At 51.9% G+C, this 25,739-nt stretch overlaps 1 protein-coding gene across 4 annotated transcripts in view; it reads right to left on the reverse strand.

The window, feature by feature from the left end:
- Positions 1-25,739, reverse strand: part of TNIP1 (TNFAIP3 interacting protein 1) — a 46,167-nt gene that overhangs the window by 1,859 nt on the left and 18,569 nt on the right. For 2 of the 4 annotated variants that reach the window (XM_030834132.2, XM_030834127.2), the window contains 13 exons: positions 24,375-24,455; positions 21,539-21,730; positions 16,714-16,808; positions 14,975-15,095; positions 11,221-11,310; positions 9,534-9,599; positions 9,254-9,385; positions 6,540-6,668; positions 4,183-4,314; positions 2,758-2,883; positions 2,146-2,211; positions 1,557-1,748; positions 613-703 (listed from right to left, as the gene is read on the reverse strand). In XM_030834132.2, the coding sequence (XP_030689992.1) occupies positions 613-703; positions 1,557-1,748; positions 2,146-2,211; positions 2,758-2,883; positions 4,183-4,314; positions 6,540-6,668; positions 9,254-9,385; positions 9,534-9,599; positions 11,221-11,310; positions 14,975-15,095; positions 16,714-16,808; positions 21,539-21,730; positions 24,375-24,455 (1,513 nt within the window). The remainder of the gene's footprint in view (positions 1-612; positions 704-1,556; positions 1,749-2,145; positions 2,212-2,757; positions 2,884-4,182; positions 4,315-6,539; positions 6,669-9,253; positions 9,386-9,533; positions 9,600-11,220; positions 11,311-14,974; positions 15,096-16,713; positions 16,809-21,538; positions 21,731-24,374; positions 24,456-25,739) is intronic. The other 2 variants (XM_030834128.2, XM_030834129.2) reach the window with 2 other exon arrangements.

Raw genomic sequence — 25,739 nt, forward strand, 5'->3', positions numbered from 1 at the left:
CATCCCCCCCCTCCCCACCTTGTTCCTGGCTCCAGCCACGCCGGCCTTCTCTCAATCCTCAGGTTGGCCACAGTTCTTCATCCCCTCCCAGCAAGGCCTTTGCATTTGTCCTTTCTCTGCAAGAACACCCTTGGCTTCTGCCTCTTTACCTCGTTAATGCCACTCATTCTGAGGGTCTCAACTCAAACACCATGGCCCCCAGGCTGGGTCAGGTCCCTCTGCTGTCTGCTCTCATAGAAACCTGCTCTTCTTCCTTCAGGGCACTTGAGTGTAGCTGTATGCCCATTGGTGTGATTTTAACCATTCATTTCTGCCCGCCTCACTAGACAGTAAGGCCATAAGGGCTGGGACCATATCCGAGCTTCCCCAGAACCTCGTACAGCACACAGCATTTAGACCCTGAACCGTAATGAAGGAAGGAATGGTTTCAACCCCCTCATGATGCAGTCACCATCCCTTTCTTCTCAACACTATTTCTGAAAGCTGGGCCTCCTCCTCCACCTAGATCAGAAGGTAGCAACATCGTCGTCCCCAAACGGGGGTGATACTGGCAGATAAGAAGTTATCTCCCCCCATGGAAGACAAGGCCCCTTACCAGGGGATCATGCTCACCTGGTTCCGTAGGCCTGGCCGTGGGTGAGCCCATCACTTGGGAGCTCTGATTGTGTATCCCTCCACAGGGCAGCCGCCAGGTGTATTCTGGCTGCAACAACAATGGTGCTTAGTAAGCAATTACCATACTTGAAAATCACAGTAGCAGATAGTGTGCCGGAATAGTACTAAGTTCATATGAATCGAGTATAACTGAATCCTTACAACTACCCAGGTTGCCACCCCCATTTTACAGGTTAGCAAACTGAGGCTCAGATGGGTTAAGCAACTTGTTGAAGGTCGTCCAGTTAGGCAAGTGGCCAAGCTTTGATTTGAGTCCAGGTCTCTATAATCCTGGAGCTAATCTCTTAAGCCCCGCAGTACACTCCAGTGTTCAAAGATGCATGTAAGGGACGGTCATGGGGGAGAAGCTGGATGGAAGGCAGCTGTCACCAGGTGAGAGCGGGGGTGCCTGAGGGGGCTGTGGCAGAGGCACTGCAGAGGATGGGACAGGTGACAGCAGCTCTTCAGAGACAGAATGATGAGCAAGAGAAGAAAAAAGCAGCCAAAAAAATGGAAGAAAAGAGAAAAGGAAAGGAAACTGAAAAGGGAAAAGAGAAAGAAAAGCAAAGGGAGAGAATGCATGGTGAGGATCTGGTACCTGGTTCCATGCGGAGGTTATAAAGAAGGTCAAACCCAAACTCCAGTACCCCTGGCCTGGTGGGCGGGAGAAAGCCCTCCTTCTGGGCCCACTCCCTTACTTGGCCTTTTCTGTCCTACACCAGTGACCCTGAGCAGCCCTGGGCTGGAAGGTCCTGCCCCTGCGACAGCAGGCCGCACACCACAGTGCTGTTCAGAAGGGGCCGAGGATGCAGCTTCTGACTCCCTCACTTGACCTTGCCCTCTGGAATGTGTCTGGGTGGCCTGTGTGTGTGTCCTGGAGTGAAAGAGGGGCACAGACTCACCAGGTGGAAGAGGCGCGAGTTGGGAAGCTGGGGTGGGTGCTCCATGGCCGTGGGGGGAGGCGGGTAGCGGATCTGGGACCAGTCCTCAAAGCCACGGTGCGGCACAACGGGGGGCACGGGCGGGTAGGCGTAGGGGTAGGCCCCGTAGAGATGCTCCAGGTGGGGCTCCAGGTGGTAGCGGTCTGCCGAGGTCTGCAAGAAAGGCTGACATCTGGCTCTGGCCTGTGACAGGCTGCATGGGCCGTCCCAGCGACACCCATCCCATCTCCCGTTCTCTACTTAGAATCTCAGTTCTCTAAAGACTGGCACGTGGCCACGGAAGGCTGGCACATGCAGACAAGAGTGGCACATGGGCATGGAAAACTGGTACATGGGCACCGAATATCAGCTACGATAACAGTTAGTGTGTCCTGAGCACGTATTCTGTACCAAGTACTGTTATGAATGCTCCACCCGCATTACCTCATTAGTTAGCTGGGCACCTGAGCAAACGTTGCGCCCCCCCCCCCCCCCCCCCCCGCCCAGTGACTGCAGCACCCTGAAGGGGTAAAATGCAGTCAGTGCTGCTTCCTCCCTCAAGCCTCCTCACCTTTGCTTTCCTCTTCTGCTGTCTCAGGGCATCTTTCGCCCTTTCCTCATCTTTGAAGGCTTTTAGCTGAGAGAAGGAGGGAAGGAGAGAAGACCGTTAGCCTAGGTGTTTCCTGGCCAGGCCTGGATCCAGGGCCTAACCAACCGCAGGGTTGACCAGCCAACGCGTGAGGCACCGCTCTGGGCTGCCCTGCCTGGCCCAGCCCCGGGAAAGGGCCCTGTGAGACACAGCACAGCCCAGGCTGCCGGCTGCAGGTAAGGCCTGCTCACCCATCACTGGGGGTGGTCTGAACGCAGGTCAGGAGGGCTGCGTGAGCCTCACTGCTTCCGTGCTTTCGCATTAACACCTTTTAGTTCCAATGTGGGAGAGAGTGGATGGTTCAGAGCTAACTCCTAAATTTGCTCTTTTAAGGCATGAAAACTGATTGTGGAAAATCAAAGCTACAGGTCAGAGAAGGGAAGGGCCTTACTGAGGGCCACAGAAATGTGGCAGCAGAGCTGAAAGGAGGATCAGTGAGTGTCCTGACATCCAGTCTCACCAGGGACCCTCCAATCCATGCCCCCTCCCCGTGAGGACAGCCAGCTGCCCCCTCCTTGGTCCAGCTCTTGTCACCTGGGCATGTGACAGGGTGACCTGGGCTTGCAGTTTCTCCACCTGCTTCTTCAGCTCTTCCTTCTCCTCATTCATGCGCTCCCGGTCGCTGCGCTCCCTCTGGAAGTCCTCCTCAAAAATCTTCACCTGAAGGGGTGGGAAGGGGTGGGGAGGTGGGTAGAAAGGGATGAGGCAGGAGGGGCAGTTCTGAGTGGAGGCTCAGACCTGCTCGGGCCTAGAACCCTGGGCCTCCTGATGGGAGTCAGACATCAAAACTGGTTTCACCGCATCTCAAAAATCCCCGTGGAGAGGGGAACAGGTGTACCTCTGAGGATCTGGTACCTGGTTCCATGCGGAGGTTGTAAAGAAGGTCAAATCCAAACTCCAGTACCCCTGGCCTGGTGGGCGGGAGAAAGCCCTCCTTCTGGGCCCACTCCCTTACTTGGCCTCTTCTGTCCTCTGGCCCCCCACCCCCAAGTTCAAAGAGAGTAGTTCTGGGTCTGTCTATCTTATATTCTGGGCTTCAACATAGGGCTTTATTTGAAAAAAGGATCCATGCCAAAAAAGAAAACAACAGGTTGACAGCCATCAACCAGTCCCATCCTCTCCTTCTGCTGAGGCCCACAGAGAGGTGGAGGCCACAGAAAAAGAATATGAGTGGAGGACTGGAGCTCCAGTCTCCTGGCTCCCAGAGCAGAGGGCCTACAAACTCCCCCAAGGCTTTGGGGTGCCCTGGCAAGGAAGGGACGGGGTGGGGCCCTGTCTCTGCCTCTGCAGTTTCACATCCTTACTGCAGATCAGTGAGAAGCCGACCAGGCTCAAAATGATTGAGAAGGATCGAAAGCATGGCACCAAACACCACAGAAACACGTGAGAGAACCAAAACCTTTTCAACTTCCTTTCAATTCTCTGTGTCCCTCAAGAAGAAAGTCTGCATTTTATGCTACTGTGTCTTTAACAGGTTTCTAGTACTTAACTTCCCTTAAATAAAGGGAGAGACGACTCAAGCTCAGAGTCTTCATCAGGCAACAGTGTCTAGCTAGAGTTCAACCACACTATTTTATCTTTTACTGTATTTATTGCTTATAGTTACTTTCTATTTATGGCAAATAATAAACAGGTTTTCCCATTTATAGTAGAAATTTAAGCTCCCTTTTAAATATATTTATTGAATTTATTTTAAAATTTGTTTTCAAAATATTAGGTAAATAATAGCACAGCTGGGGCACAGAAATGTTTAAGCCATGATGGTGGTAGAGGAATGACCTAGATAGGGATACACTGGTAGTGAGGATAAGCCTATATCCAGACAGGGGTCCTGGCCAATGGCCAGAAAGTGGATGACAGATTACAGCTCCCACATGGTTCAAGGCCCAGCCTGGGCCCTCAGGAATGCTCCAGCTCCCACTGGGCACCGCCTACCTGACCTCTTCCCCCTAGCCTCACCTGCTGTTTCAGCAATTCATTCTGCGTGACCAGCTCCTGTTTCCTTAGCAGGCCTCCAGCTCCTTCCGGGTTCCCGAATGCTGCTGCTGGAGATGATGGGGAGGCCTGGATACTCAGTGCTTCCTCCAGGGCCTGGAATCAGGAACAGAGGAGACGGGCCCATCAGCAGAAAGGCCCTGGAAGTCAGGCCTCATTGGAAGGGTCAGGCCCCCTTGAAAGGCCCCTTTCCTGATAACAATAATAATAACCACCACTATTTAATAAGTGCTATCTTATTTATGAACACTATACACACATCATTTCACTGAATCCTCGCCACAGTCCTATGAAGAAAAGATTGTGACCATCATCCCCATTTTATGGATGTGAAAACTGAGGTTCAGAGACCTGAAGTGATTTGTCCAAAGTCACACAGCTAGTAAGTGGCAAAGCAGGGATTCAAAGCCAGCGTGTGCTCTTAACCAGCAGCCTAACCTGTGGTCTTTATGTAGAAGGGAGAAATCTCCTTTCCTGAGGACGAGTGGCTCAATTCTTAGCACCCAGACCTAGAAAGAATACTAAGTCCTTTGGGGAAAGAAATTTCAGTCCCCTCGACAACTGCCTGCCCTGTGATTCTTCAGCTTCCGTAACCCATTCCCACCAAGCCAACCTCTCCATCCCCAGCTCTTCTGTATTAGATTAGCCTGGATTTTAATTTTGAATTAATTAATATTTTACCTTTCCAACCCTGAAAATGGGCTGAAACATCACCAAATAGCATTTTGAAAATTTTAAAAGCACCCCTATTTTACCATGTCCGCAAGATACCTTTCCTTACGCAAACAGTGTGCTTACATTCTCTTAAAAGTTTTCCATTGACTGATTTTCTCCTTCAACCCTGTTAACGTGTTGCTTGAGAACTTTGGAACACCTCTCAAGACTGAACATCCTCATCACCACCTGTACTTTAGCTCCCTGGACAGCAGGGCCTCTGCTGGCCATGCGTCAGCACTGCTCACAGTGCCTCCCTGGACCTTGGGGAGATAAAGGAAACCTTCCCCAACTTGGACTTGGGCCCCACTTGGTCTCCAAGACTCCCCCAGAAACATGAGGAAACTGCTGAGCCAAGAGTAAATTCCGGATGCTCAAGGGGCGGCTATGGCTGCACCGCACCCTCCTCCTCCGTCTGCCCCATCTTTCAGATGAGCAGGCTGAGGTCCAGAGACAGGGAGAGCCTTGCGTTAATCATCCCTACCAGTGTCTGTCCCCAGCTATGCCACAGAAACCTGGAGGGCAGCGACCCTGTCTGAGTCATCCCTACAACCAGCAGCGTGTACAACATTCTGCCTGGATTTAGACCCCCAATTCCCCCAGCTCAGGACAGATCACTCTTTTCCCTGAGAACAGGTCCCAGGGCCCCACACTCAGCATCATCAGCGCTTACCAAACACCAAAACCAAACAGAAAAGGTCACCCCCGGGGCCTAGTGAATGCAAACTCACAGCAGAGCCCGCTGTGAGCAGGAAAAGCAGGCAGAAGGGAAAGGCAGACAGACAGGACGGGAGGAAACGCTGAGCACAGGCTCCACAGCAGGAAAAGCTGAGCCTTAGGAGAAAGTTTCCTTTCAAAGCCCCTCCTGTCAGCTTGTTCCTTGAGCCCCTGCACTGGAAGGTGGGCAGGGGCTATAACCTGGGACCAGAAACAGCCCCCAGCCCAACCCGGCCCACTGCCTCTCACCTTGGCTCAGAGCAAAGCGTTCCCGTTTAACCTGCGCTCTCCCACCCCCACCCCGAGCCCCATATCTCCCTGGATCCCCCTTCTCGAGGGCAGGAACCTCAGGCCAGCGACCATCCATTCCCTTCAGTGAGTTTTTCCTGAGCACGTACGGGCTTGGCGCCAGGTGCTGGGGGATACGTACTCTGGTGAAGACGCACACCTCCCACAGTCAGATGGGAAGACAGGTCATCGATAAGTAATCACAAGAAAATGCCAGAAGGGGTGTGAAAGAAGCTGCCGGTACTTTAGACACACAGAATAGGGAGCTCAAAGGAGACTTGGGTTGGGAAGGCCTCAATGAGGAGGCAGTGTTAAAGCTAAACCTGAACGATGAGGGGGTGGCACTGTGTGAGCGACCAGCACGTCCAAGGGCCTGCAGGGGAGCAAGCATGGAGTCGTCCCAGCCTGGCACTCAGCGTGCGGGGAGGGGAAGGCAGAGGTGGCGGAAATCACGGGGCAGCTCCGAGAGCCTCAGCGCCTTCACCCTGACCCAGGAGTTGCCCCTCCTGAGCTGAGGGTCTGAGGCACCGACCACAGGGTGGGCACTGCGGCTGGCTCAGGGAAGCCCTGTCCGCCCAACGGATCATAGCTGATGCGCCCACCTTGTTGAGCCGCTGAATCTCCTTTTCCTGGTACTCCCGCTGCCGGGTGAGCGGGCTCAGCTGATCCTGTAGGTATTTGACCTTCTGGCGCAGCTCCTTGGCCTCTGCTGTCAGCTGCTCCTTGTCGGTCTGCAGGGAACACAGGACTGGTAAGCAGGGAGCCTCTCCAGGAGGCCTAGACTCCCTGACTGCCCGCCCTGCCCTGCGCAGCCATGCCTCCCCTCTCGCTCTCACTCTGCTGCCCCACTATGCTCACGCACAAGGCCCCAGGCGACGCACCCGGGTGAGAGCGGTAAGGTCTACATGGTCCTGTCCTCAAGGAAGGGGGGGCTCAGTTGAATGAAAGGCCCCGGGTTCTGACACCAGCTCCTCCAACAGTGAGCTGAGCCCTTGGGCACTGTCCCAGCCCTCTCTGGTCTAAGCTCTCCTATCTGCCATAGGTAAGGGGTTTGTAACAGGAGTCACAGGTGGGCTTCAGGAGGTCTGTGAGCCCCTAAACCGAGCACACTTTTTTTTTTTTTTTTGCGGTACGCGGGCCTGTCACTGTTGTGGCCTCTCCCGTTGCGGAGCACAGGCTCCGGACGCGCAGGCCCAGCGGCCATGGCTCACGGGCCTAGCCGCTCCGCGGCATGTGGGATCTTCCTGGACCGGGGCACGAACCCGTGTCCCCTGCATCGGCAGGCGGACTCTCAACCACTGCGCCACCAGGGAAGCCCCCAAGCACACAATTTTGACTGTGCAACTTTCTAGGGAGAAAAGCCACAGTTTTCACCAGATTCGCACAGGGGTCTTCTATGACGCACAGAAAGCGGTAAGCCACCGAAAGTCTCCAAAGGAGCTTTCAGCTCTTACAGTCTCTGAGCCCAAAGGAGATAAGACCCTCACAGAAATAAATGCAGCACAAGGCAGAAAGGGTTCCTCCACGGAGAAACAAAGTACTTCTGTGAGGTTAAAAGAAAGAATACTACAGCTGAAAAGAAACCAGGGAAGGCTTCAAGGTGGAAGCACTGCTTCCATACCTACTATGGAACAATCCAGGTTCTTCATCGCAAAGAGCCACATCTGGAATGGCCCTCAGAGAGCATCAAGTCCTAGCCCCTTTACACGACAGGAAATGACTATCCAGAGAGGGGAGGTGACTTACCCAAGGCCACGCTGTGAGCTGGGGCTAGACTAGAACCCAGGTCTCCTAATTCTGGTGTTCTCTGTCCCCTTGCAAGTCAAAGCGAGTGTTTAAAATAGAAGAGGGCAGCACAGTGCAGAGGAAAGACCAGACACACCCATATTAAACTGTCTATTTCTGTGTGTTTATTTGTGATAAGAGGCCTGGAAAGATACACCCAAATGGTAACCATGGTTACCACTGGGAAGAGCCTGGAATTGGGGTGGTGGGGGTGGTGAGGGGAGATGGTCCAGGGAAACTCGCACTGTATCTGTATCGTGTGAACATGTCAATATCCTACAAACTAGCTGGTGAGCTGCTTTCAGCCAAAGATGGCCAAGGGCAGCCTTGGCTGGACCTTGTGGGAGTTGTTGCAGACTCCCCGCTTAAGAGGCTCCCGGGTCAGCACGGCCTCTATGGCCATGTGTCCCTATCCACAGGGCCACGCTTTTGTCTTGAAACATCCCGCCTTTCCCCCAGCTGACAGGGAAGAGTGTCAGATGCCAGAAACTTATCCCACCCACTAACGTGAGCCAGGGTCTGGCTGACAATCCCAAGCTGTGACTGTACACTCACCAGAAAAGACAGGCAGTGTCCTCCCTAACACACATCTCCAAGGTACGGGGCGGTCGGCAAGGCAGGCTGACCACTCAGAGAAGGCCCCTGGGTGTTGCATACTGATGGGAAGGAACTCTGCTGGAAATGGCCATTTCTAAGTCAGGCAAAAGCACCCCGTACACAGTTCTCATGAAGGAGAAGGCATGGTGACAGAAATAAAATCTCCAGAGAGCCTGGGGGTCAAATGGCCCTTCCTCTTTAAGCTGCTCCAGGATCCTGAAGGGCCTTGGCCGGTGTCAGTCACACACATCACAGATCAGATGCTACTTCTTCAGGGGACCTGTTCCTGGGCCCCCCCCCCAGAATGAATCCAGGCCCCCTTTATGCTCTCGCCCTGATCCCTGTAACTTCTGTGTCGTGCTTAACACACGTCTACTCATTTGCTTCTGTAATTAGATGTCCCACGTCTCTTCCCCTGAGGGCGGGGTTGACTGTTCACTGCTGAGTCTGTGTGCCCAGCACAGTGCCCAGGGCATGATCTGTTGAACAGTGACCAGAAGAAGGACTGAAGGAAGCTCTGTCTAATGCTGGAGCCCCTCGCCCACAAAGAGCCCTCACCACTGTACACATTCAGCAGCACCCAGCTCATCAAGTGTACTGGAGCAGGCCTGCGGAATCTCTTACATTCTGTGCTTCCCTGTGCAGTTCCCTAGATCATAAGATTTTAACTGAACCAAAGCTCTTCGGTATAAAAACAAGAAAAAAAAAGAAAAGAATAACTAATCCAATCTCAATTTTCAGATGGGAAACTGAGGCACGGGGAAGGAAAGTGCTTTTGCCTCCGGCCACACAGCCCTTGAGTACTGGAGTCAGAGATGGAACCCGCGTCTCCTGAGTCCCACCCCTGACTGTTTACTCCCCTAGCTCCAGACTGCTGGGGAGGAGAGGGCTGGCCCCCCGGAGCTGAACCTGTGGGACCAACAGTCACACTTGCCTCCTCCATTTCTATCTTGGACTTGGCCAGGAGGAGCTTGCGGTCAAAGTCGCGCTGCTTCTGCTCCCGCTCGGCCTCCAGGTCAGTCACCTGCTTCTGCAGGTCCGCCAGCTTCTGGCGCAGCTCAGTGATCTGAGTTCAGAGGCAGAGAAAGGGAGTGTGTGAGGGCCGGGGTGAACGTCCAAGGTTCAAGGCTGCTGCGAGGGAAGCAGCATGCTGCCCAGAGAGCCCAGCTGTGAAGCAGGGCTCCAGCCTTGAGTTCCCATCACCCCCACAGTACCTTCTGCTCATACTGCTGCTTCATGGACCGGAAATGCTGGTCCCATTGCTTGTTCACTTCCAGCAGCTGCGGGGGAGAGATTGGGGTGGGCAGGAGATAAGCAGAGAACGACCAAAGAGAGCCAACTCCTCCAACACCAGCTTCGCAGGCGTGTGCAGCGTGCGTGGACAGCAGCTACACACACTGCCTCGATCCTGCGCTTCTCAAAAACGTTCCTCAGAGCAAATCACCTTTATCAACCGCCACATTTTACCCTTGCCAGGAAGGCAAGACTAACACCAAGACACAGAAAGAGTATATAATTTTTATTGTAGAATTATTGAACACACACCCATGTGGAGGGCAATTTGGGACTCCGTATTTAAATTTCAAATTCTCGTTCTCTTTAACCAAATAATTCCACTCTGAAAAATGTAACCAAAAGAAGCACTTGTACAAGTGTGTAAAAAATATGTGTACTGCTGATCATCTCAACAATATTTATATTGCAAAAAAATCCAGAGGTCAACCTGAGCATCAGAAACAGGTTAAGGAAATGATAGAATAAACAGAAAATGGAGCACAGCTCTTCAGAAATTCCGGTGCCTAGTACATTGCCTCCGTTCTGAGATGGTACTAATTATTTGCCATAATCTTGATATAAAAATAATTCGAGGAAGAAAAACAACCTAACATCATTAAATTAACAATGGAAAGGTTATCCCAAGTTCAAAAACATTAAAATATGATAAAAAGTACTCAGAATTAAAGAAACACAGGGTATGTTTTACATATAAATAAATACCCTCAAAGATATAGTTAATTTTAAGGAAAGAAAGGAAAAAAGCAATCTGCAATGTGGTATGTATGATATTTTTACAAACATCATACATTAGTAAGTATACAGACAAAATTGAGGAATATGCAATGAACTGTTATCAACTGTGGTCATCTCCAGGAGGTGAGACTCTCGACCTTTTTATAATGAAAAAAAAAAAAACTTACAGTAATACAAAAAGAAAACTAAAATGAATATGCATATAAACAAAAGACTAAGAGAACATGACTTTCAGATGTGCTGGAGGACCAGGGAGGGCAGAAAGGCCCAGGGACTGGGACAAGGATGGGGCTGTGTGGAGAGGAGGGGCTCAGAGAATAGAGAGGATGGGGCTCCCACCTCTGGTCCAGAAATACCGGGGGTGGGGGACGGAGGAAGACTATGCACGAGACACAAGGAAAGAGCCTCAACTTCTGGAGACTCTCAACTGATTAGAAGCAGTGCTGCAAGCAGGTATGGGATCTCTCTTTCTGTGACAGTTCCTCCCTGAACCAGCTGCGTGGTGACAGATGAACCCCAGACTCCCCATTCCTGATGCTAAAACTTGCCTCTTATCACAACCTCTCTCCACCATCCAGGGTTTACCATGGGAGCCTTCCTAAACTACCACCCGCAGCAATTTTAGGCCATACCCCAAATGCCACCTCCTCAGAGTGACTCCTGTGGGTAGGGGAACTGATCAGGAGACAAGAGCCAGGGAAAAGCAGCATCTCTCACCCATGGGCAGATGGTTCAGTAGTCACCATGGCAACGCATCACAGAGACCCGGGCCTAGCCGGAGCCAGAGGGCCAGGGAGGGTCTTTGTCCTGCTGGTCCCAGGAGTGAGGAAGGGTCTTCCCCGACCACCACCACTCCCTCCAGCCACCTACCTCCGTGCGCTGCTGCTCCAGCATCCTCACCTTCTTCTCAGCAGCACCCAAGGCTCCCACCTCTGGGACTTTACCTGCTGTCACACCAGCCTGAGGAGAAACACAGAGGGGCCTTCAGCAGAGCCTCAAGTAACAATTCTCTCCCCTACTCAGTGCCCCTCTAAGGCTGCTCACCCATGAGACCCAGCCCTCCGTCTCTTGCCTCTCTACCCTCCCACCCACCAGGACACTGATACTCGTCCCATATATGACTGAGTCCCTTCGGGAAGTCCATGGAGATCATTATTCCCCCTCCCTGACCCTCAGGGGCTCCCAGACCCTTCCCTCTCCCTCCCCCGCCCCTCCATGGCCACTTCTTTTCCTGCTCAGGCTCTATCTCTAAGGCATTGCCAACTGCCCTCTCCTCCCCTACCCATCAGCCAAAAATGCTCCAGCGTGGAAGGCAAGAGTTACACATTTTATAAAATGTTTATTTTTAAAATGTTTTTAAAAAGATACACAAATAAAGATATGTGTGCATGTGTGATTAGTACATGTATTTCCTAGCTCTGACCTCTGAGAGGGCCTAAAGCAGTGTCACTCCAATAGCAATGAGCACAGATCTTGGTTTCTAAATACCATTCTCTAACAAAAAGAAACAGGACTCCTTGGAGAAGTGGTTAATTTCAGGCCTGGGGCAGGGAAAATATAAGGTGATTATGGAGAGACTTGTGGTGCCAGAAAGTAAGGAAGTGCTCAATCATAATCATAATAATAGTAAGAAGAAGGTCATATCAAATGGGCATAGGAGACAACTTGAAAGAGCTTCCTATGACCAAAGCTGGAACAATTTGAACAAGAAAACAAATTGCAATAGTGCTGGATTATAAGCCAAAGAATAAAATAAATATCCTTGAGTCCCTATTAATAGAAAAAAATAAATGAATAAATAGATGGGGGAGAAGAAAAATTCCAATTAGTAAATAGAGAAGGAATGAGGGAAGCACAAAATCACCATTAGAAGACTATATTAATAATCACTGCAGGTGAGATCCGCCAGTGGATACTAAAATTAGTATAAGGAGAAACAGGACATCTGCAGTCTCAAAGTGTCTCCTCAAAAGTAAATATTTATTAACTACAAAGGGAAAATTAGTCCCTTTATTATGGAGAAAGCTGACAGACACCCCTTTAGCCAAATGATCAAGATTGAATGTAAACAGACACATCGATATCATGTACCCTTGACATGATGCAAGACGTCACTCCAGTGATCTTCTTGTCCAAATCCATAACAACAGTCTAATCATAAGAAAACATCAGAGGAACCCAAGTTGAGGGACATTCTACAAAATAACTGGCCAGTATAACTCAAAAGCCTCAAGCTCATGAAAGAACCACTGGGTGCTGTCACAGACAGAGGAAACTAAGGAGACAGGACAACTGTTGATAAATGCAATGTGGGATCCTGGATTCGATCCTGGTACAGAAAAAGGACATGAGCGAAAAACTGGTGAAATCTGAACAAAGACTGTAGTTTAGTTAATAGTATTGTGCCAATGTTCATTTCCTGGTTTTGATCACTGAACCACGGTTAGGTGAGATGTTAAGGCGATGGGGAGATGGGCACTCTGGGCTGCTTTGCTACTCTTCTGTAAGTCTAAAATTATCTCAAAATAAAAAGTTAAAAAAAAATTTTTTTATACATAGGAAGTGTTGGCAATTCACTGGCGGTCCAGTGGTTAGGACTCTGCGCTTCCACTGCAGGGGGTGCGGGTTCGATCCCTGGTCAGGTAACTAGGATCCCACGTGCCGCATGATGCTAGCAATTCAGAAATTGAACACCAGCTCTATCTCCAAGGCCCTGCTTGATATAGGCCAAGACCCACACCCTTTCTGGGCCTCGGTACGAAGAGATCAAACAGGATGGGCCCCAACCTCTGACATCCTGTGGGTCCGACAGCATTTGTCCTGGAGTCGTTGCCCACATTCTCTTTGTTCCTTGCCTTCCCATTCCCGTCCACACTCCCCTGTGGCTGGTGGGGGGGGCGAGCACGGTGCTGAGTGAACTTGTGAGGCTCAAGCGCCCCTACAGGCTAAGGTCTGTAAGTACACCCTAGAGCCCGGGAGTAAGGAGAGGAGGCTGGGGGAACCCTCCAGGGACGGTCTCACCTCCTTTAGGAAAAGTGAGAGATGGGCCTGCCCTCACTGGGGAAGGAGGAAGGGGGGTGCCATGCTCCTGGGTGCACCCTTAACCTCCACAGAGAAGAGAGGCATCAAATCTGCCATTAAGAGCAATAGCCAATGTTCACTGTTTACCACGTGCCAAGTGCTAAACCTACTGTACAGGCATCACATCACTGAATCCTCCAATGACCTTCTGAGGTAGGTGTCATTATCTCCATTTCACAGAGGAGGAAACTGAGGTCAGAGAAGTTATGCAACTTGTCCAAGGTAGCAGCACTGACCAGAGGTAGAGTCAGCATTCAACCCACATGCAACTCCAGGGCACAGGCTTCACCACTGCCCAGAACGCACGCCTCCTACGGGAACTTCCTCCCCGGCAGGGCAATAAGGGCATCTGGCCTTTCGAGAAGTCAGTGACGTTAAGAGCTTTGGAAAAGTGAAGAGGCCTGCCCACACACTTCCGAGAACCCAGGGGAGATCAGGAGAGTCCACAGGTCACTTCCTCAAGAGGGCAGACAAGGCAAGCTCTGACTTGAGGGGTAAACGGAAGCAGAGAGGGGCTTCATGGGCTGGGATTCAGAAGGCCATTCATCAGCATGTTGCCCTCTCACACCCCACATCTGCCTAATAGCAGGTGGATGCAGGAATCTAGATGATGTGATGTCACAGGACCTCTCCAAACCTCCTGCCATAGCTGTCTCACGGAGTAAGAGTCCCAGCCCTGCCTCCCTGACATGTCGAGAGGACGTCCAAATCACATAATGAGTTTGCAAATCCCAGGTAAACTCTACATTGCCACAGAGTAATAAGGAATTAAGTTATTAGGATAATTATTACTATTACACAAGTGTGGGGTTTGTTAAAGACATTGAGTCCTGCTGTACAGCCATTAAATCCCATTAAAGAGGAAAAACATGTCAGTAAAAAGTTGGGACTCAGCTCTGCAGCACAGCACAGACCAGGCGAGGGGCCAGCCAGCTCCTAGCTGGGAACTGGATGTGAGCCAGCGCTGGGAGCTGTGGTGGGAAGGGGGCAGGTGGGCCAGCCCAGGGCATTAGCAGGCCTTGCTGAGTCAGCCCACACCCTGTTCTCTGTATGTCAGAGGCTCCCAGGCAGGAGCTTAACAGAGTCCCTTCAGGGGCTTTCTCAACCTAACACCCTAATACCACCAGGGGTATCTGAGACATTAAACTGATTTTTGGGAGCCACCCTGTAAGAGAGACCTTGACAAACTGGAATGTGTTTAGGGGATATGCCTAGACTGCACAAATGACACGACACCACCTTTGTAAGAAATGACCCAAGGAACTGCAGCTATTCAGCCTGGAGAAGAGAAGGCATGTGGGGGCCAGGGAGCCAGAGTCACAGCCAGAAGGCTGAGCGTGCGTCCCAGGGAATGGGATGCTCCATGTGGCTGGTAGCAGAATAAGGGCTGAGAAGTGGAAGCTACAGGGAGGTGGACTCTCAGGACAAGCCAAGGAAACGCCGTCTACCAACTAGAACCTTCCAGCAGCGGGGCTGGCTCACTGCCTCTGGAGGCTGGGCACCAGCCACTGCAGTGCTGGGGAAGGAGTTTCTGACCACATACCTGCTGCTGTGCGGCTGCCCCCTTCTTGCCCGTGCCTTCCGTCTTTGGTGAGCCTGGCCATCTGGAGGCACCATCTTTGCCGCTGCTCATCAACAACTTCCTGAGCTCCAGGTTTTCCTCCCTGGTTGGAGGCAAAGAGAGAGGTCATATTGCTGGCCCTGGGTCGAGGATCCTGGGGACCTCAGACCTGCTACTCATCTGAGTTGCAGCTGAGAAGTGGGGAGTATGGCGAGTCCCTGAGACCTGCCCTCAGGTGCAACCAAAAAGGGCATCCTTACGTCACTTTGCTCAGCTTCCCTAGAAGTCTCTGATGCTCACCAACAGGGTTTCCCCAACTGTGAGACGTCTGTATACATGAGATCTCCAGGCTACATCCACACTGCATTAAAGAACCCTGGATCACACTGAGAAAATTCCACCCTTTCCAATTATCCTCAGACGTCCTGTGCGGAGCATGGGGAAAGTCTCAGTTTGGTGCTGATAGGTCCTGAGTGTCTCTCTAGTGCTTGCTAGTCTCCCGTGTTAACAGAGAAAGAGCAGCCTTCAGCCTCAGAGCCTTGAGCGGGCAATTCGCCAAAACGAATTAACATCCTTCCGTTTTTGTTGTGTTCATTATTGGAGGTATCTTCTATTTATTCCAGGTCATGCTGTTTTCCAGTTACTCTAGTGCAAGTTTTCATTATAATAATCTTAAGCAAAAACATGATGCAAATTAAATTCTTAAGTAAATAATAAGGTAGGTGATACAGGACATAAGAAGAATGGTGATGTGGACTCAGGTGTGACTGAGATATGGAAACTATTTCTTTGTATTCTATTTGCCAGCTGGTTTCCATGTGATAATAGGAAAACAGAGAAGTAAACGGGCTTTCCCAAGGTCACACAGTGGGGACTTGCATCCTCACCTTCTAATCATGGCTCTTTCCTCCAGCCTGGGTTTTTGGATCCATGGATGGAGTCATTATGGCTATAAAACTCCAACTGCTTGGCCATCCAGAAGTCAATAAATACATGCTGATTCAAAACAGCACAGTAGATCAGCAGTCACACCTGACTCCCTCTGGGCCTCACAGGCCTCTCCCTGGACCTCTGTTTCCCTCTGCAGGGTGAGGGGTTTGGCCCACATGATCTCAAAGGGCCCTTCAAGCTCTGACAGTCAAGATCAGTGCCTCTCAGGTGTGATCCTGGGTCTACCTACATCGTAATCACAGAGGCCTACTGGAAAATGCAGATGCCTAGGTCTCACCCCAGACCCAATGAATCAGAATCTCAGCACGGGAGTGTCAACTTGCAATGCCTTTCCTGACCCTCAGTGATTCTGATGCACAGTTAAGTCTGAGACCCAGTAGTATAGCCCAGGTGAGCAACCCCTGACTGTTCTCAGGAAACAGAGCAGGTCAGGATGGTGACCAGCAGGGGGCAGCAAAGTCCAGAGCCCTCTCTCCAACAGCCAGCTAGCTGCTGTTAACAGGCGGAGGGGGTAAGTTCCCAAGGAAGGAGTACACTTTGTACAGACCTTCTTCTGAAGCTCTCAAGGCACTTTATACACAAACACTCCCCAAGGTATTAAAAGGACCAGAGAGGAAACACCCAAGGAGAAGGACCAAGAGACCTGACATCCAAAGCAGGGTTCTGGGCACAGGCCTCAGAGCACTCAGCCCGGAAATCAGTGCCATGCACCACCATTTTCCTCCTGCCCATCCGACTCCTCACCCTTCCTCTAAGGAGCCTGGTCTTACCGGAGCCTCTCAGCAGCCTGATCCCGCTGTTCTAGGCCCTTGTCCAGCTTGGCCTTAAGGGCCTCATTCTCCTTCCGAAGCTGCTCACACAGGGTCTGCAGGGCAGAGAGGGAGATGCGGGCAAGGTGAGGGAAGGGGTGCACCCCAAATACAGGTTGATGCTAGGGGGCGGGAGGGGCACTATAGCCACGCCAGGTCCTGACACGGTATCCCCTTTGCAATGGCCTCACCCAAGCCCTCTTGGGATAGCAGGAGCCAAGCCACAAGGCTCACCCAGGCTCCTCTCTGCATCCTCTCCCTTAGGAGCCAGCCATGAGGACGCTGGACCAAGAATCAGCCACAGCGCCTTCTGTTCCTCCAAGGCAGAGAGCACCATCCCTCCTCCTCCTTCACTGCTGTTCCCACAGCCTAGAATGCTCTTCCCCACCAGCCTTCCCCTGGCTGACTTCTACTCCTGCTTCAAGTCTTAGCCTAAACGTCACCTCCTCCAAGAAGTCCTCCCTGACTCCCACATCTCAGGTGAGTTAGGTCACCTCCATTATCCTCACTCACAGTCCCCTGCTCTCAACCTTCCTGGTACCTCTGACAATTACAGCTAAAGAACCATCAGTGTCGTTACTTTCTTAATGTCCCCCCCACCCAACTAGTCCATGAATTCCCAGACGGCTGGGATCCTCTTGCCGCTCTGTTGTCCACTGTGGGATCCTCAGCCCAGGGCCCAGCTCAGCTCGACACTTTGTTGAAGGAATGCAGGACTGATTGGCTGAATGGACCTGAGTCGTAGTAGGCCTAGAGCTTAGGCAATCTGGAGAGTACTCAAGGCAGCCAGGGAGCAAGGTTGTCAGCCGGCAAGTCAGAAGACAAGGCATCGGGTCAAGACCTCACCAATTCCCAGTGTGGCTCAGAATTCCCTCACTTCTGAGACACAGTTAGTTCCCCCACCCACAAAGTGGGGCAACTGCTCCTCCCCTGCCTCCTTTATAGGGCTGCTATGAGGACAAATGAGACCGGGAGAGTGCAAGTGCCTCGTGAGCTGCCAGGCGCTTGGTAACCTTTGAGGACATGTGTTTGAAGTGCTGCAAGGTGGAGGGGGCATGGAAGATGGGAAGCCAGACTCAGGGCCTCACAGATGGAGGGAAGGGAGGTTCTCACTGGTAAGGGTGATGCACCAGGTCAGTACTAAGCGACTCAATCTCTCAACAAATCCATAGTGAGCACCTAACCCATGACCTGTAAATGGCCAGGTGCTCTTCCACTCACCACCTCAGTGGAGCCTCACAGCTTCCCCAAAGCTACGTAACTCATCTCTATTTTAAATGTAGGCTAAGGAATTCCCTAGCAGTCCAGTGGTTAGGACTCGATGCTTCCACTGCCGAGGCCCCGGGTTCAATCCTCCATCAGGGAACTAAGACCCCGCAAGTTGCACGGTGTGGCCAAAAAAAAAAAAAAAATGTAGGCTAGTGCACGTGAAATAATGTGCATGAGGTTGTACAGCTCTTGGGAATCACCAAGGGGACTAAACTCCATCTGGCAGATCCTAAATGGTACCTCTTTCGCCTGTGATGAAAGAGCAGAGAAGGGAGGTGGCAGGCTGTGAGCCGGGCTGAGGGCAGAGACAGTGAGCGATATTCACCAGACCTTCTACCCGCTCCCTTCCATGTCCATTTCCCAGACTTGCTGTGACCATGTGACCAGTTCTGGCCAATGCAAGGTGAGTGGTAGTGACAAGTGCCACTTCTGAGCTGGCTCATGCACAATCCTCTGGTCCCTTTTTCCCTATCGCTGCCGAAGGGCACAAGACGGCTGGGGCCTCAGTGTGATTGTGGAGCAGAAACAAGTCCCTGCCACACAGAATATGAGGGAAAACTTTCATGTTATCCAGGGAGATTTCAGACTTGTTTGTTTCCACAGCAAAACCGAGCCCTTTCTGACTAACCCAGGAAAGACTTGAGAAGCTGGATGGAGAACAGAGCCTGGAACTGGTGAGTGGTCAGACATGGAGGAATAGAACACCATTATGACTGGCTGCAATGCCCAGCAGAGGCACCATGCCATACCTGGCCTTGGAAATGCTGAGTGAACTGAGAAACAAATCAGTGAATGAATGAGGAGGAACCAGATTAATCTACCTCCACCCACAGGCTGGGCAAATACCCAGGATGCAACAGCCCTGAGTGGGGCCTCCAGGGAACAGAACGCCCTGCTGTGGTCTCTAAGGGAAGACCAGGACAAGGCCTCATGTGCTGTCCTTCTAGGCAAGAGGCAAACGCTCTGGGCACAAAGCAGATGGAGAGAGGTCGTCACAAAAGTCATCACCTTCCATCAAAGGGGTTAATAGAGCTCATGTGTGAGTTCATTAGTTCATTCATTCATTTGTTCATTCACCAAACATACATTCAGCACCTATGAACTGCCAGACACTGGGATGCAGTGGTGAATATGACCGACAAGGCACCTGCCCCTCTTGTGAGGCCTACATTCTAGCAGGGAACACAAGGGAAAAAACCAAACACAAAGTAAAGAAACCAACTAATAAAATTATTACAAACTATGATAAGAGTTAAGAGGGAAACAAACAAGAGCCTGATAAAAAATAACAGTGGGGGGCTTCCCTGGTGGCGCAGTGGTTGAGAGTCCACCTGCCGATGCAGGGGACACGGGTTTGTGCCCCGGTCCGGGAAGATCCCACATGCCGTGGAGCGGCTGGGCCCGTGAGCCATGGCCGCTGGGCCTGCGCGTCCGGAGCCTGTGCTCCACAACAGGAGAGGCCACAGCAGTGAGAGGCCCGCGTGCCGGAAAAAAAAAACAACAACGGTGGGGGCACTTCCCTGGTGGTCCAGTGGTTAAGACTCTGCGCTTCCACTGCAGGGGGCACGGGTTCAATCCCTGGTCAGAGAACTAAGATCCCACACACCGCACAGCACAGCCCAACAACAACAACAACAAAATCTGAAAAAGAATATTTGCGTATGTGTGTATATGTATTTATATATAAAACTGAATCACTGTGTTGCATACCTAAAACTAACACAACATTGTAAATCAACTATACGTCAATAAAAAAATTTTTTTTAAATAACAAGGGTTGGCAGGACCCCTTTTATGAGACCTAGTATCAATCCTTATTTCAAAGCTGAAAAGTTGGCACTCCCCTGGTGGTGCAGTGGTTAAGAATCCGCCTACCAATGCAGGGGACACGGGTTTGAGCCCTGGTCCGGGAAGGTCCCACATGCCGCGGAGCAACTAAGCCCGTGCGCCACAACTACTGAGCCTGCGCTCTAGAGCCCGCGAGCCACAACTACTGAAGTCCACGTGCACACGCCAAGAGCCTGTGCTCCGCAACAAGAGAAGCCACTGCAACGAAGAGAAACCCCTGCTCTCTGCAACCAGAGAAAAGCCCGCACGCAGCAACGAAGACCCAATGCAGCCAAAAATTAATTAATTGAAAACAACAACAAAGCTGAAAAGTTGACACTCAAAGTGATCCCACCACAAGCAACGCACCAGGTTCGCCTCCCCAGTGGCTCAGCCTTGACACTTGACATCTCCGGGCCCTGCTGACACCTGAAGGCGGTCTCCCTCGGCCTGGCCCTCCAGGCTCCAATCACTCCTCCAGCCTCCCAGTGTGGCCCCTCACCCAAGGTGGGGGTGGGAATCCTCTGCTCCCCCCATCTCTCCTCACACCTGTCTCCAGCCTGGACGCCCCTCCTGCTTTTGTCAACCCAGGCCCTTCCCAAAGCTGCACACAGTGGACACTCCAGCACCTCATCCATCAACTGGGCACTTGCATGTTTGCTGACATGAGTGAGACAACAGGGCGGTGACTGGCCCAGAGGAGGGTCTAGGAAGGAGGAAGGCTTGGAGTTACAGCTCTGTCACTAAGGTGACAGATACTCAGGTCCTGAGAAGGTTTTCTCGGAGCCTCAGTTTCACCATCTGTGATTCCTTCCCCACCTCCAAGCCCTCAAGGCTCAGATCCCCTGCCCAGTGTGGATGAGCCATCACCATAAAACCTTAACAGTGACCACTTTTTGAGCACTTACTATGTTCTAGACTGTACAAGGGGCTTCATTTAATACTCAGAGCAATTCCACGAGGGAGGCATTTCCAGCCCCGTGTTACGAATGGGGACAGGGAGGGACCGAGAGGATAAGTCACTTGCCCAAGGTAAGAGAGCAATAAGGAGTCTACTGGCCAAGGACCATATGGTTCCAAGGCCTGGCCTGGCCTAGGAAGGAAATCTGACTTCATTCCCACAGCACAGGAAGAGTTATAAAAGGAAGCCTCCTCCATTGGGGAGGCAGGTTGGGATGGGAGTTAAGAGCATGGACTTTGGAATACCACAGACCGAGGTTCAAATCCCAGCTGCACCATCTACTAACTGGGGGGCCTTAGGCAAAAAAAAAAAAAATCACCTCTCAAGGGCTGTGGCCCCACCTGTGAAGTGTGGATAATGATGGTCCTGACTCAGGGGGCAGGGACAGTAACATACAAGGGGCCGGCCTCTGTCCCCTCCCTTTCCCCACCTGTATGTGAAGAACAAAGGCAAGGCTGCTGCCAACCTACCACACCCCAGCCTCGAGAGTAACCCCAACCATGAAATCTGCACCACCCACACCATTATTTCCCGGTTTCCTGCCTCTTCCTCGGCCCTTCTCACAACTTCCTTACCCTGCTCACTGCCTTGAACAAGCAGCCCAAGTCGGGTCCCCATCCTCACCCTCGGAAGTCCCCGTGGTACCCTGGACTCGCCAGAAGAGCTGGAGGAAGCAGAGGGGGAACCACATGGCAGACCCCAGGCCACCTTCCCTGGGCCCGGCCTCACCTGCAGGATGGAGGTGCGCTGCTCATTCTTGTGCACCTTGGAAGCCAGCCGGTTGAACTCGAGGGCCATGCGGCCCAGGTGCGTGAAGAGCTGGCTGTGGTCAGGCTCCTCGGCGCACACGCTCAGGGTGGTCTCCAGGCGCTGCAGGTGCAGCATCAGGTTGCCGTCCTCGTGGGGCAGGGGGCCCAGCTCCTGGCGGGGGGAGGGGATGCGGGCCGCTCTTCACCACAGTCTGAGTAGGTGCCGCCAGCCTTCCTCCCTCTGCTTCCCCATTCCTCATGACTCAGTTTCCCCCTCTGATCCCAGCTCAGCCGAGGGACATTCTCCAGTTATGCAGGTTCCCTGTCTGGGGCTGACTCACAGGGCAGGACCCGGGACTCCCAGGCCACTGGCTGGCTTACCAGTGCCGGAGCCACCTTCCTCCCACACGTTGGGCCTTGCTGAGTGCCTGTGGGTAAATCCCTCGTCCCCAGGGCCTCAGAATCCTCATCTACTACACGTACGCATCCCGCTTCTTCTCTTCTACCCCATAGGGTTCTTATGCAAGTGAAATGACACACGAAAGCAGCAAGCCCAGGAAGGGGTGTCACTCAGTACACAGCACTGCTTCTTCAGCTTAGGAAGGCTTGGCCAGCAGACATCAAAACTGTCTGACTGCTATGTCTATACATGTGTCTTCTTGGGAGTGGTCCAAGCATTCATCAACTTTTCAGAGGACCCAAGACTCAAAACACGTTAGGAATCATAGATAGTTCAAAGAATCCCAATCTAGCAGAGATTTGAGATAGGAAGCAAACTGTGGGCAATATAGTCCAATCTCAGAATCTATCACTCCCTGTCTCTCTCTTTATCTCTTTCCTCTGTCTAGAACACTCTTGGCAAAGACAATGCCTTAGCTATGCAAACACCACGTCCAAGGACCCACAGGGGTAGCTGACAGCTGACTGCATCAAGCCCCTGCCAGGCGTCCGAGTCCCCCTCTTCCCCTGCCTGAGACCCCACCCATCAGGCCCCACGCCTCTTCGGGCTTCATTCCTATGGTGTCCCCTCTGTTCATCCTTCCCAGCACCCCCGTGTTTCAGCTGCTCTAGCAGGCCTCCCCTACCACTTATGGCAGTCGCAGGCCATCAGAGCTACAGGGAGCCTCAGGATTCCAGTTTGGAATCTTCGGGGAGAAGATTCGGGGAGAAGGAGGCTGCTCAAAGTTGCCCAGTGAGCCAGTGGCAGAGCCAGGACTGGAACGTGGGCTTCCTGACTCTCCATCTATGGCCACTTCCCTCATCTGAACTCTGCAGCAGGGGAAACGCCCTGACAGCCACAGCGTGCCGTCCAGTGAATGCCTCCATAACACTCTTAGCACCTTATTCTATCAGAGGCTCTTCAGTTCTGTCTTCATTCCCCCACTGCCTCTTCCCACACAGGATATGAGGTGGTGAACGGTGCTCTGTTGAAGGCTGGTGAATTGTTTCATCACCCTGACTTCTCCGACTGGCCTACAAGCTCCCAGAAAGCAGGGAGGCTGTCTTGTCTTTGCTCAGCACAGACTAGGCACATGGTGGGGCTAAGGAGGAATCTATTAACGAGGTGAAGGCTGAGGTCATAGAGTGAAATGCTTTCTGAGCAGGGGGGTCTTGCCTCCTTGGCCAGCTTCTCAGAGCCCTTGGGGATAGAACAGGACAAGGGGACAGAAGTTCCCAGGGGACAAAACACAGAACATTTCTGATACTCAGGGCAGCCCCTCATCACTGAAGGCATGCTAGTGTAAGCTGCATAACAACTGATGAGGACCTTGCACTGGGGACTGACAGACACAAGATGCAATCAGTGGACTAAAGAGCAACATTTTTTTTTTGCCTTGTTAATTCAATATTTTTAATTTAATTATATTTTCACTAATTTTTTGGCTTTTAACTTAAAATTTTAACATTTTAATCAACTATTTGTAGCTTAAAAAGTCAAATTGTTTTACAAGGTTTATAATGGAAACCAGCAGTTTCCTGTCTCACTTCCCTCCACGTCCCAGTTACCACTTCCCAAAGCCATTCACTTCACATGCAAAGAGCAACATTTGTGCCCCAAATCCTTGGTAGAATGAGGCAGTGGTGACCAAGGTATCCGGGAAGGGTTATACCACTCATTGCCTGTATAACAATCAAAAAATCTCAAAGTGAGGGAGGAGGAAGGAGGAGGAGAGGGCAGGACTTGACTTTTGAACAACGTTCCACACCTTTCTCAGTGGTTCTCCAATAAGTCTGCCATTTTAAGAGAAAACAGGACAACACAGTTGGAATAAAGGCAGCAAGTAGGGTAAAGTAGAGAATGAGGATGCCAGGTGGACACCCCAGAGCTGGAGGGGAGTGTGTGTGTGTGCGTGCGCGCATGCGTGCGTGTATGTGTAAGTGCAAGGTTTAACCTCCTACCTGCATGCCCCAAAGGGGAGCCTGGGAGCAGCCAAGAGCCTGCACAGAAGGGCCACATCTGCCTCAAGCTGCTCTGGGTTTCTCTGACCCTTTCTACCCAGGCTACGAGCCCACAGGCCCAAAGGCTGAGTCAGAGCCTGCGGAGGTGCCCAGCGCTTGGCGGAGGCCAGCGGGGCTGGCAACGTGCCCGGGCTTTCACAATGGTCGGGTGCTTGTGTGGCTCACACGGAAGTCACCAGCCACAGATTTGCATATGTGAGCGAGAAGCACCCCCTGGTGCTGGCCCCTCAAGCGTATCCCTAGTGACTCCGGGGTGCCCAGGGGATATAAGCGGGTCCTGTGCCTCTCACGCGGGGCCAGGTGACTGAAACAGAGAGGAGACGGGGGATATGCCCAGGGACCTGCCGTCCACTCACCATGGTATTTCTGGTGTGGCCACCGCTCTCTGGTGAAGAATGCCCCTCGGCAGGGACCACTTCAAATTCAGAGGAGGTGCTCTGTGCAGAAAAAGGGGGTCAGGGGCTGCCTGAGAGAAAAACGCCTCGCCCGTCCTCTGGGGCCCCATGGCTGAGAGTACAGCGGGGTCAGAGAATGGAAGGAGGAAATCCCTCCTCACGTCCAAGTCCTCTGGGCAGGAGGAGAGCCGGCCCAGGATGAGCTCACAGACCACGAAGCAGGAATGACTCCCAGCAAGTCAGCCCGCAACCCACTGTGTGACTCAAGGTCACATCCCTCTGTGGCCAGTTTCCTCATCTGTAGAACAGGGATACTGGACTAGCTGACTTTAAACCGCTAGCACTTTAGGATCGTATCTTTCTTAATGGCTTTGCACTTTTAAAATGTTTTCATGAACTCCATTTTTTCTCAAAGCAACCCATGGAGTGGTCAGAAGGTTATATCCCCATTTGTCAGATGAGGAAACTGAAGGCATATCATTAATAAATGCAAAAGTAGGACTGCATTTAAGGACTGCAAATCTAACATTCCTGCTATGGCACCAGAGCTGTCTCTTGGGCCTAGGTGTCTCTGACTGGTCACCTGGAGAACACAGACAACAGTTAGTGTGGCCACAGCCATGGTGGTCCTGTGCCAGCCTTGCCAACCCAGCCCCAGAGATCCCAGGGGAGTGGACTGATCTGGGACAAGTCCCAACAAGACATCCACAAACTTGGAGAGACTTTCAGGACACACCTAAATCCAGGGAGGCCAAGGACTCCAGTCTCCCCCACATCACCCAGCCACTCCAAGTAGAAGGTACTGGTTGTGCCACCAGAGGATGGGCCAATGGTCCCTCTGGACCAGCAACTGGCTCTAGGATTGCTGTTAAACCTGGTCGAACAGCAGAAGCCCCATGGCCACCAAGGGCCCAGCTTTGGATCTCGGCGCCACCCTAGACAGTTTCCCTTTCACCTCTCCGTTTCCTCAGCTGTCTGCATGACCTCACAAAATGTTCTTCTCTCTCTGGATCTGATCTGATCTGTGGGATGGAGACTCTAACTGATACGACTGGGACTTCCCTGGTAGTCCAGTGGTTGAGAATCTGCCTTCCAATGCAGGGGATGCGGGTTCAATCCCTGGTTGGGGAACTAAGATCCCACATGACGCAGGGCAACTAAGGCCCTGTGCACGCGCGCGTGCCACCTACAGAGCCCACGCATCACAGCTAGAGAGAAGCCCGTGCACCCCAATGAAAGAGCCCGCGTGCTGCAACTAAGACCAGATGCAGCCAAATATAAATAAATAAATAAATATTTTTAAAAATTTAAAAATAAAAATATATG

This window comes from Globicephala melas, chromosome 3 (genome assembly GCF_963455315.2).
Source record: "Globicephala melas chromosome 3, mGloMel1.2, whole genome shotgun sequence".
Classification (NCBI taxonomy): domain Eukaryota; kingdom Metazoa; phylum Chordata; class Mammalia; order Artiodactyla; family Delphinidae; genus Globicephala; species Globicephala melas.